The sequence below is a fragment of the Ammodytes marinus genome (assembly GCF_949987685.1).
Source record: "Ammodytes marinus genome assembly, chromosome: 12".
In the NCBI taxonomy this organism is placed as follows: domain Eukaryota; kingdom Metazoa; phylum Chordata; class Actinopteri; order Uranoscopiformes; family Ammodytidae; genus Ammodytes; species Ammodytes marinus.
The window spans coordinates 23,231,726-23,243,224 of record NC_137216.1 but is presented as its reverse complement, the minus strand read 5'-3'; the positions used below and the strand labels follow the sequence as shown (position 1 = coordinate 23,243,224).

The window sequence follows — 11,499 nt, the reverse complement described above, 5'->3', positions numbered from 1 at the left end:
TCGCCGTTCCGATTGGGTATGTGTTTATTTCTCTGGCTCGCCTGTGTTTATCGCGGAGGGTCCCTGTTTCTCCGTGGACTGGCTCTACCTCTTCTTCCGCCCCCTTTAACTGGAGCCCGTTCAGTCATTCCTTGCAATCTCATTGGCCACTGCGCCTCATCAATCCCAGGTGCCCGGCCAATAGCAGGTAGCGGCTCTGGCGACTTAATAGTGCAACGCCATTTTTCCACTAATAATTACCGCCTACTTTTAGGAGAAGATTTGGGGGCTATATACAAGCGAGAGGATCACGACAAGACACAGGAGAGAACATGGTTTTTGTTGTTTATATTCCGTAGCTGACAAGTTGTAGCGTGCGTAAAAGATATACAACGAAGCGTTGAATAAGTAATAATAAGATAGATAAGATATATATATATATATATATAAACCAAAATGGAAAAATGTTACTCAGAGTGGTGAGTTAAGGGATCAGTAATTGTTCGTTATTTTAGTTTTTTTCCATTTTCCATTTGTGAATTAAAACATGATCGTATTCCTATCATCAGCCCATACAGAGCGGTGCTATTAAATATATGGCTGTTCATTAACCACCAAAATAATCTAAAAATAAACTGATATGTATAGGCTATAATATATATTTTAGTTGATTATAAATTATTTTCGGGCATCTTTCCTTTTATCAAGCCTCACTCAGTTTTTGAATATTTGATTATTTTATAGACCTTTAAAGTCTAGTTAAATACCGGGGTACAAAACACAGGCTAAGCAGTTATTGATAGATGATCTATTACTAAAGCAAAACAACCTTATTTTGAATGGCGTCAATGTACTTCTGTAACACTTTAAAAAATTAGATTACATTTCGTTTTCATTATACATACTACGTACATATCTCAAAGACTGATCTATGGCAATATTCTATTATTTAGTAAAGATGACGTTTCTAGAAATCATTCAAATCAGGCGTAGTCATTGACACCTAATTCCTCGCAGCTGAAAAAGCATTGTGTGGCTCCAGATGGAGTCCAGTGGTTTTACACTGGTGGCCGTAGAAGAACCACAACTGGGCCTTCAGTGGTGCTATAGTGCACATATACACACGCGCGCGCGCACACACACACACACACAGACAGACACACACACACACACACACACACACACACACACACACACGCACGCACGCACGCACGCAGGCAGCTGCCAGTGGTTGGTGTTGGTTCTTTTAATGGCTCCATGTGTTTGCTGGTTCTGCTTCCTCGGTGGTTCTCACATTCACCACAGCAATTACGTTACATGTTATGGTGGTGAACTGCGCTCAGATCCAGGTTAACCTTACAGGTCGAGCCTTTCCTCAGCTCATAATAATAAAGTTATAGCAATAACAGTCGGATGTTTTTCGGTTTGTACTGAATTAATATGTTTTCGTGCTTGCCTGTGAGCTTGGTCTGTGTAAGGTTTTTGTTTTAGCCCCCTAAAAACGATCCCCAAAAGAAAACAAAGGCTGAAGCCACAAAGACAATTTTTTGAAACAATAGCCAGAAGATTTCCTCATGATATTTCCCGTTTGGTTCCTATACAGGTCCATTTTACTGACAAAGGGGAGGGTTTTTTTAAAGACAAAGATTTGCTTCATTTACTGGCAACTTTCCATCAGAAGTGCACATGTGCTGGATGTGCGTTCAAACGGGGATACACAGGCCATGCACCACAGCTGCTCATTCGAGTACAAAGTCAAAGGAAGTGTACTTACATTTTCACCAAATCACAATCCCACAAGTAGGCTACTCCCGTTCAGTTGGCACAACACGTCTCTGTCTGCCTCGGCTCTCCGGTGCTCCCTATAAGCGACAGAAAAACGGTTAAAGCGAGGGAAAACTTTTTTTTTTCTTTCTTTTCTTTTTTTTTTTAAATTGTGCGTCTCTTAGCTCAGAGTGGGACAGGCTGGGGCGTTGTGTGCCATTCTTCCAAGTCTATTTCAACCCGCACCACAGGAAACACAGGAGCTGATCCAAGTTCAAAGTCACGTATGCCGACCCCTAGAAGAAGTTCTTTATTTCTCTGGGAAACCACAAAAACCTTCCCTATAGATAGGGAAAGGGGAGAATGAAAATGAAAAAAGAAAAAAGAAAGGAAAAAAACCTACCGGGTAGAGAGAGAGGCACATGGCTGCGGGTAGTCCCTTCTGCACGAAGAAGAAAGGGGGTCTGGCCCATTGAAAATCCCCCAAAGACCCGTATTTCAACAGGTCTTAGGGCCAGTAATATACATTGAGACATGGACAACAAATCCACATATAAATCAAATGAAACATTGCTCAGAATGTAAACTAAAGCAACAACTTTTACATTGAGAACAAGACACAGAGCTTATCAATAAGGTAGGCGTAACATAAGGGCGCTATTATAATAGGGGCCAAAAGCATATTTTTTCCTCTGTTATCTGACAATATCAATATGTTGACACACTGGAAGGTTACATGTGTGGCTTGCGTGACCTTGTGTTTAATGGATGTTTGACCTATGACCCGTTAAGACCACATATGTTGCCCTCTTGACTCCTTTTGGTAAAATAACCCTGTTTATGACAAAGCGTCTTTGTTTTAAAGAGAGGGAGCGAGAGAGGGAGTGTGTGTGTGTGTGTGATAGAGGGAGAGGGAGAGAGAGAGAGGGGAGAGAGAGGTTTAAAATGTCCCCCTCTTCCGTCTGAGGCGTAGCCACCTTTGGATAATTTTGAAGCTATACTGTATAAGTCAATGAATATTAGCCTATCCCACGCCTTCAAGAAAGTTCAAAGAAGAGTCTCTCACCATTCTTTCAGATCATTAAAAAAAATGTAGTAGAAATGTAGCCATTAGGTTCAGAAAGAAATGTAATGTGTATATTGGCAAAATTGCACGTGCATGATGTTCCAAAATTGCCACCTTTAAGCAAAAGGAGACAGTAACCCATGTTACCATTTTCTTATCAAAATTATAATATTATAATTCTTGTTAATTCTATGTGGATTATTCTCCATTTAACGTGGTGTGTAATGAAATCAGGGGCCCCTTAAACAAATCATAAACAATGCACCCACTGCTCCTCTGGGTTTTATGAGTTCCCAGAAGCTTTCACCGGAGCTGGGCGATTTTGGGATGGGTTTTTATATATATTTAATGAACCCCTCGAGACAACGGTAGGCTACATGTGGTAAAAGTATGACATTTTCTTTATGACTTCTAAATTCTGATTTAAAATATTATGTATATATGACGCATGATCATTTCAAAAATAAAGTGGTAAATTAACAGAAGCTAATAAACAAACAGACATGCGACTGAGACCATGTATTAAAAGACCAATGAAAAAGGTCTAACTGCTGCACTGATACATTTTTAGGACTACAATACGTCATATATCAATTTTAAAAGTTTTGAAAAGAAAACCTGTGTGCATAGCCCTTGTGTCTGTTGCTGATTATCAAGTTCATAAATCAGTTTCAACAGAGGAGCACGTGCAACAGGCCCATAACGTGTAAACCCTTCCCTTTATGGAAATCAATTCGAAATCATTTTCATGAGTTGGAAATATAGTGTTTATTGGTATATTTATTTAGATAAATAAAACTTGTATTAGGTCTACTTCTATGGCCATCTTGAACGGGTCAAGTTACAAAATAAAACTTTGCACAACTATGTACCACATGATGATTTAACATCATATCGATTGGAAAGGTATTTGAATGAAGACATCAGTGACAGATTCACGTCCTGCTGCTGTCATCTTAGACTATTCAAATGGCGTCATCCATCAAAAGTGAACTTAAAACTATTTAACACGTGTCTGCACACCTGTTATTACCACGGTTACAAAAAGGTAGTAAATAATGGTAATATAATGAAAAAAAAAAGCATGACACATTAACACAGTCACTGAAGTAAACTGTAAGCTTATACTGTAACCCACTCCTGTTTCGTTTAACTGCTGCACGTTTATAAGTCACGCTGCTGAGGTCTGCCCTGAACTTGGAATGTATTTCAGCCAGGACAAATTCATTTAACGGGATTTTTTTATTGAGACATAATGAAAAAATCTTAAAATAAATAATGTTTTAAAAAAAAAATTGTTGTATTGCTTTTCTTAACTTCAGCATTATGCGTGTGATTGGGGAAGCATCCTGCACCCAGAACTCAATGTGAGGCTTCTATACATTTTAATGCAGCATTTTATATTATTGTTCTATTAACACATCTGAAGAACATTAATCATATAAAACTGAGTGACAACCTATTCAGGGGTACACTGGATTAAAATGGAAACACCTAAAATAGTGAATGTATCTGAAATTTTTTATTGCATTTATCTTTTCATGTATTTTATATTTTAGTAGAGTAGTTTGTATAATTAAGAAATGCAATGCCTTTTCACGGGTGAGTTATTTTCTATTTAAACTATAACTAGTCTCGTTACCAAAATAATAATAATAATAATAATAATAATAATAATAATAATAATAATAATAATAATAATAATAATAATAATAATAATAATAATAATAATAATAATAATAATAATATAAAACTTTACACCATCACAGTTGCCTTCTTACACATCGATACAAAAAATACATCCACCAGCAGCAGGCTTTCCCCCCATTGTTTCTATTTTTCCCCCCAAAAGCGACATCAAATCAATAGAAGGACACTTTGGCGAAACAAAACACAGATAAACTTGGCTGAATTTTTTAAATAAAAACTATCTTTTCGGTCATTCCACATGCAGCAGCCGCAGCAGCAGCACCACCGGTGAACAGAAAGCCGCACAAACAGATCTGCGGGTAACTTTGTGAGTACAACTTTTTGGAGTCAACAGCGATAAAGAGAGTGAGGGGGCGGAACCCTGCTGAGCCCCTGCGCTGAACGACAGCCAATCGCTTCGTTCTCCTAACTGCCAGTCACCGAAATCCGTCCAATACCCGCAGTGCCATTTCTAAACTGTATTCCCCACTGTGTCCTCCAACTGTTGTATGTTCTGCCAATCGCTTGAGGACAGAGTGGGAAAAGGAGCAAGCAGAGTTAGAAGCCGGACAAAAGAACTTATAGACCCCCTTTATATACATATTTTTCCTAATGTTTTAGAGAGCGTGGTTGGGGTGAAAGAACAATTGCGGGTGAGTGCGGATGGACTTGTCAGTAGTGTAGTTATGGAACCCCTTTTAAGCAAGAGGAATCCGGCGATGAGATTAGCGGATTTGGCAGCGACTCAACCCCTTCCTCATCAGAATATGACAGGCTTCCCGGGGCTAGGGGGGCATCACCCTCTCTCCCACCATGCCCACCTCCACCCTGGGGAGCTGGGCAACGACCCCGGCGTGGCACTCACTCCATTTGGACCAGAGCACATGGCACAGACAAATGCTCTCAAACTTAGCCCGTCTCAGCAGCACATTCAGAGCCATCCCGAAGCCCAGACCGCGGCATCTTTCACTTCTGCTCAGACCACAGTTGGTTTCCCCGTGGCTCACCCCCACTCAGGCTACTCAAGCAGCAGGGACTTCATCCTCAGGAGAGAACTCTCAGCCTCTGCTATGCATGCACTTGGCGACCAGCATAGTTCCGCCTCCTCCCCTCATCACCATGGCATGTTCATCTCCCCAACAGGTGCTTATGGGCACGCGGAAAGTGGGGCCCATTCACTTTTCACTGGACTTCACGACCAGGCGTCCCCAGGTGCTGCCCACCACCACCACCACCATCACCATGCCCTCAACGGGCAGATGCGCCTGGGTATACCGGGGGACATCTACGGCCGGCCAGAGCACTTCGGGCACAGGCCAGAGCACTATGGACCCTCTTCTCTCCACAGCTACAACTCCATGAACCTCAATGTGAACATCGCTTCGTCTCCTCACGGAGCGGCGGGGGCGTTTTTAAGGTACATGCGGCAGCCCATCAAGCAGGAGCTGATCTGCAAGTGGATTGACCAGGAGCTGAGTCAGAAGAAGCCATGCTCCAAAACGTACAGCACCATGCACGAGCTGGTCAACCACGTCACGGTGGAGCACGTCGGGGGACCGGAGCAGAGCAGCCATGTCTGTTTTTGGGAGGAATGTCCGAGGGAAGGAAAGGCGTTCAAAGCGAAGTACAAACTGATCAATCACATCCGAGTTCACACGGGAGAAAAGCCCTTCCCGTGCCCTTTCCCGGGCTGTGGAAAAGTGTTCGCTCGTTCGGAGAATTTAAAGATTCACAAGAGGACTCACACAGGTCAGTACTTCTATATGTTCAATCTGGAAATGTACCACTCGATAGGGCAGCATTATCTGTATCCATCTAACCCGAGCAGACCTTGTGTTGCTATGGACATCCTTAACGTGGTGTGGACAGTGCGTAATTGCGCACACAAGCGAGCAAACAAAGTTTTATTCAGTGACGCAGTAGTAGGCTAAGCGAGGGAAACGTTTTTCCTTTCCTTTCTGAAATACAAACTTTTTTTCTTTACTACACGCCGAGACGCCTGTAGTAGGCGTGTGGGGATTAGGGTATGTGATTTGTAAAAACGTGCTTACGTAAAGGCAGGACAGCGCTGGAACACGCGTAAATGTAATAATCCTCGGGCGTAGTAGGACGTTCACGCAAGATATCAGTTAAAATATCGACGAGGTTATTATGCACATGGTACACGATAACTTTACGTTGCATATGCCACATGAAGTAGTTTTAAGCACTGGTTTCACTGTTCACCCACAGGAGAATGAACTATAGTCTATACGACCTATTTACCACTGTAGTTCAAGTAAAATATATTATAGGATATCCTGACCAAACAAAACAAAACAGAAGTGTTGTGATGAAGTGTTCAGAGTTTCATAGAGCTTGAAAGGTCAAGCCGGTGAGCCTTTGCACGGCGTTCAAATCTCATGAGTGCTCTTTTTGAGAGCTGTTTTTGTTGTTTTACATATATTAAGAGTCGTGGTTTTGGCTAAGGGAAAGCCTAATGTTGGCCCCTTGCCACTAGTGCCAACAGGCCTCACCACCTTGCTGAATGATATAAAATCCCCAGGGAAATAAATAAGTTATCCACACAAACATTTAAGTAATCATCAGTCGAAGTAATACGCGTTCTTACCATTTATAATTAAAAAAAATGCGCACTCTACCCAAATCCACAACTTTGCAGACTATATTAAAATGGATATTTTTTCTATTTAAGTCGGACAGTTTATGTGTGTGGGATGAGTTAGAGTCCAGCCACGGTATATAAACGGCTCCTGGTGCTTGTCATGGGCTGTTCCCCCCCCCCTTCTCCCCCCAAACTACAGACATACATGCAACCAGAAGGCCTAAAGGCATGTCGCACGTGTTCACACAGGGAAATGCTTAGGATAAGTGGGTGTGGAGTATAGTGGCTCTGTGGTAAATGTTCAGTGAAAACGCTCTGGCGAAGAGGAAGCTCCAGTCAGCGTTTAAGCGGTACAGGCTGCTGTACAGAGCAGTAGCCTAAATGAGAACTTGCCCGTCATGTTTTAAGGTGGTATGTTGAGAAGCGGTGGTTTAATGGGATGTGGAAAAAATCATCTTTCAGCTAGACTCTTGGGATGTGCGTAAAACATCCCATGTGGACACTTTTTCCAATGAAGTTGTATGTAAGACAGTGCCATTATTGCACGTGACACTAACTCTTTATCTGTTTCTTGCTCAGGGGAGAAACCTTTCAAGTGCGAGTTCGACGGCTGCGACCGAAAATTCGCCAACAGCAGCGACCGGAAGAAGCACTCGCACGTCCACACCAGCGACAAGCCTTACTTCTGCAAAGTGCGCGGCTGTGACAAGTCCTACACGCACCCGAGCTCGCTAAGGAAGCACATGAAGGTGCACTGCAAGTCCCCGCCGCCCCCATCCACCACCAACACCTACATTTCCTCCACGAACCCCCTGGGAGACCCCCTCTCGCCCCAGTCCGAGACGCACCGGAACCGCTCCGCCAACCTCTCGCCTCAGGTCACCAACCTCAACGAGTGGTACGTGTGCCAGGGGAGCGGGGGCGCGCCCAACCACCTCCACACCCCCTCCAGCGACCTGCCAACGTCGGATTCGGACGACGAGGACTCTTTCAGACATTCAGACCCAAGGACGATGCTCTGATAATGATAATGTTCCCCCATGTTTACAACCACCACGTGACTGTCAAACTTGTCACCATAGTTGACCCCCTTTTTAAAAAAGTGTGTGAGATCCATGCTGGCCCCCGCTTTTGCGCTTGGAGTATATCGATCAATTATTTCCAATACTACAGTGTCATTTTACCACTGTAGGCCTACTAAACGCAGATAATTCAGTGCTATCGTATAAAGTCAAGTGGATGCCTAATTCAATTAAGGGAACTTCTCGGAGTTGACCCCTTGACCTTTCTTAAATATGTGCATCAAAACTTTCAAAATAAAACAGCCAATTCAAAGTTAAAAATCTCTGATTCTTAGTTGGAGGGACCAAAAATGTTGCATTTCATTTTTTAGTTTTTTTTACAATAGCAATATGCAGGCTTTATTTAACTGCATGTCTGAATGAAATATTTCATCTGACCTCCCATCATCCCCATGCAGTTTAATAACTTATCTGCTATCAATCACTGTCATATTCCAGACATTTAAGGAAAACAATTTGGTACTGCCTGTGACCCCACAAATGGCAACACATGGTAACGGACAGAATCCTATAAGCTGATGCTTTTTTATTGTTGTTATTATAATTATTATCATAATTTCCTGTGATTTCGCCTAGATGTGGTACAAACTTTGATAAACCAATAAGGAAATGTGGAGGAGTGTCTTAAGGGGTTTCATTTACCTTTTCAGATTTATACAATACATGTGTTTGGATGGAATTTTGTAATATTTAAGAACTATTTAAGACTATATTTTATGCAAACTACACAAGTGTTATGCTCGTTTAAAGAGTATGAGTAAGTCCTTTGAGACCCTAAATGTCAACACTGACAGGCTTTGGCTCCTGTACGATTTGTATATATGTAATTGTACTGATGCTCGTGAATGTTGTGTAGTTTTTAATTACAAAAAAAAGGAAGAGAAAAAAATAAGAAAAAAAATATTGTTTTGTACATTGTAATTTATTTGCTGGTATCAATGTTGTACTGGAATTACAGGAACACCAAAGAATAATAATATCAGTTTTGGTGATGCATAGTACCCCTGCTGATGTTTTTTTATTTTATTTTTTATGTTGACTTTTTTCCCCATTCTTAATCGTGGTCTGTAAAAGAACAAAACGTTTACTTGAATAGGCTGTGTAATGTGAAAAGTCTCTTTCTCGCATGCCTTTTGTAGTGACCTGTCTTTCTCTTTGAGGTGCATGGTGCCGTTGGACATGATGGATATATATATAAAAAGAAAGGAAAACATGAGATGATTCAGTTATGATTGTGCAGACCCTTTGATGTTCATAAAATTACATTTGCAATATAAATTTCATGCTAAAAAATTAATAATAAAAAACAGGAAATATACAGTCAAATATTAACAAATGTGTAATTATAATGCTTTGATTTATGAGTGGATTTAATTAATAAGACTTTTTGGAAATTGGATGGTCTAAATGGAGTGGTTAAACATAAACTCAGCTGGACTTTTGATGTGTGTGAGATTGCTACTTTTTGTGGGGGAAAACAGTATTTTAGGAGGTATATTTATTGTCAAAAATTTTTTTTGAAATGTGAAATGCCAACAAATTTCTCATCTCTAATCTCAAATGAAAAAAAAAAATGAGGTAGCTCTGTTCGCTTCCTATTATGACAATTCTATAAAATATCCTGTCTCAGAAGTACCAAACGGGCCAAGGAGGCTGGTATAAACTAATCACTGAGCTAATGGGAAAACTTATAGCCCCCTGATGGCGCTGCCTCTGAAAGGCGCGACAGGCACAAAGCAGCCAAGGCATGAATCATTCATGGGAAAAATAAAAGATAAAAAGATATCTGACAATAAGCGAGGCCTTGTATAGAGTGTATAAAACAAGTTCCCCCTCTTATTTCCTCCATTAAAACGCACAATCTCACTTTCAAAGAGTTGCCTGTCCGGTCTATAGAATCAAAATTGACCAACGCGAGTCCTGCACCACTTCAAAGGCTGCAGCTTCTGAGAGGAAGGCCGGCCGCTTTGACACTCTTCATGGTGCGTTAGGATTTCTATGGCAATTGGCTAGTGAGACGCTCGCATTTCAATGTGTCTGCTATGAAAAACACTAACTGCCACTAAATAAACTCAAAATCAAAGCTTATGGGATGCACCCTCGACCAGGACGTGTGTTGCCAGCCACAGATTCACCGTTGGCAGGTATGACACACCTTGTTTATATCTGCTTGGTAACACATAGGAAACATTTAAAGAGGGGTACAAGTACAAATTGAAACCATGTAAAAACTAAACACACACACACCTTTGAAAATGATTATGACACTTGACCCATGGTCAACCTGGAGGATGTTGTGAATGTGGCCATAAAACACTCAATCAGCACTGGAGTGCAAACCATCTCCAATATGAACTAAAATCTACAGCCCAAAAACAGAAGCACTTGAGCGGCATAAGGGGCCTTTCAGAAAAGGCAACAACTGTAGGTTTGTTTGGATGTCTTATAGGGGCTTTATCAATTTTATTGCTAGTCCTCCAAGCATTTCTAAAAGCACTTTATCTGCTGTCTCATTCAAAGCAGAAGCACTTGTGGGCCTCCTCTCGTTTTGTTGCGTGGACTTGTATGCGGGGACAAGGGGCCTAAAGAGTACCCTTGCTCTTGTAGGTCCTGTTTGGAAACAAGTGCTCAATGAATGTTACAAAATAAACACGATGAAAAATAACCAGAGACAGTTCCTTGGGGTATTAAAAGGAGGGAGACTTAATAAAAGGAGTGAAGCAGTCACCCTTCAGTGAGAAGCGCTTTGAAGTAGAACTTATTATCTGAGAAATACTTTTTGGTTGTCCTAACGACGCTGCTGAATGGGAAAGGCACTCCTTTGTCAGCGATTTGTTCTCCTTTAGTGGGATGCCCGTGGAAATCACTTACACGGAGCCACCTTAACATACTGCCTGCAAATCAGTAACTGGCAGAGTCAGACATACAGACGCCACTTTGGAGAGGACAAAGCAGAAAGTCGCAGTGAAAACGCCGCAGCTTCTCAATTGCGCCCTTTAAAGGGGTTGAATGATAATTTCTTAGACGAGCGTAGAGGCAAAACAAATGCCGTCTTGTCAGACTTTACAAGCATTATCCATCTCCCGAACACCGTTGGCACAATGCGCCCGAAAATGGGCTTGTGTGAAGTGATCATTTTTGGCCACAAAAGTTAAGAGGCTCTGTTTAAAAAAAAGAAAGAAAGAAAAAGAAATGCAGGTCACTTGATCCGAGCACCTGCGCCTGAAGCGGCAGTATGCTTGGCTCACCTTGGCAGCGGACAGAAAAGTGTTCAGTTAGGGGGGTGGTGGGTTAGGGGCCCAAAAAAAATGTAT

The 11,499-nt window shown here is 41.7% G+C and overlaps 1 protein-coding gene across 1 annotated transcript; it reads left to right on the top strand.

Annotated features, from left to right (window-relative positions):
* Window positions 1–5,184: 5,184 nt before the first annotated feature.
* Window positions 5,185–8,146, top strand: zic5 (zic family member 5 (odd-paired homolog, Drosophila); the record flags this gene model as incomplete). Its single annotated transcript, XM_080038257.1, has 2 exons — window positions 5,185–6,247; window positions 7,683–8,146. 2 exons carry the CDS (start codon window positions 5,185–5,187, stop codon window positions 8,123–8,125), a joined length of 1,506 nt encoding a protein of 501 aa, XP_079894383.1. The 3' UTR covers window positions 8,126–8,146.
* Window positions 8,147–11,499: the final 3,353 nt, after the last annotated feature.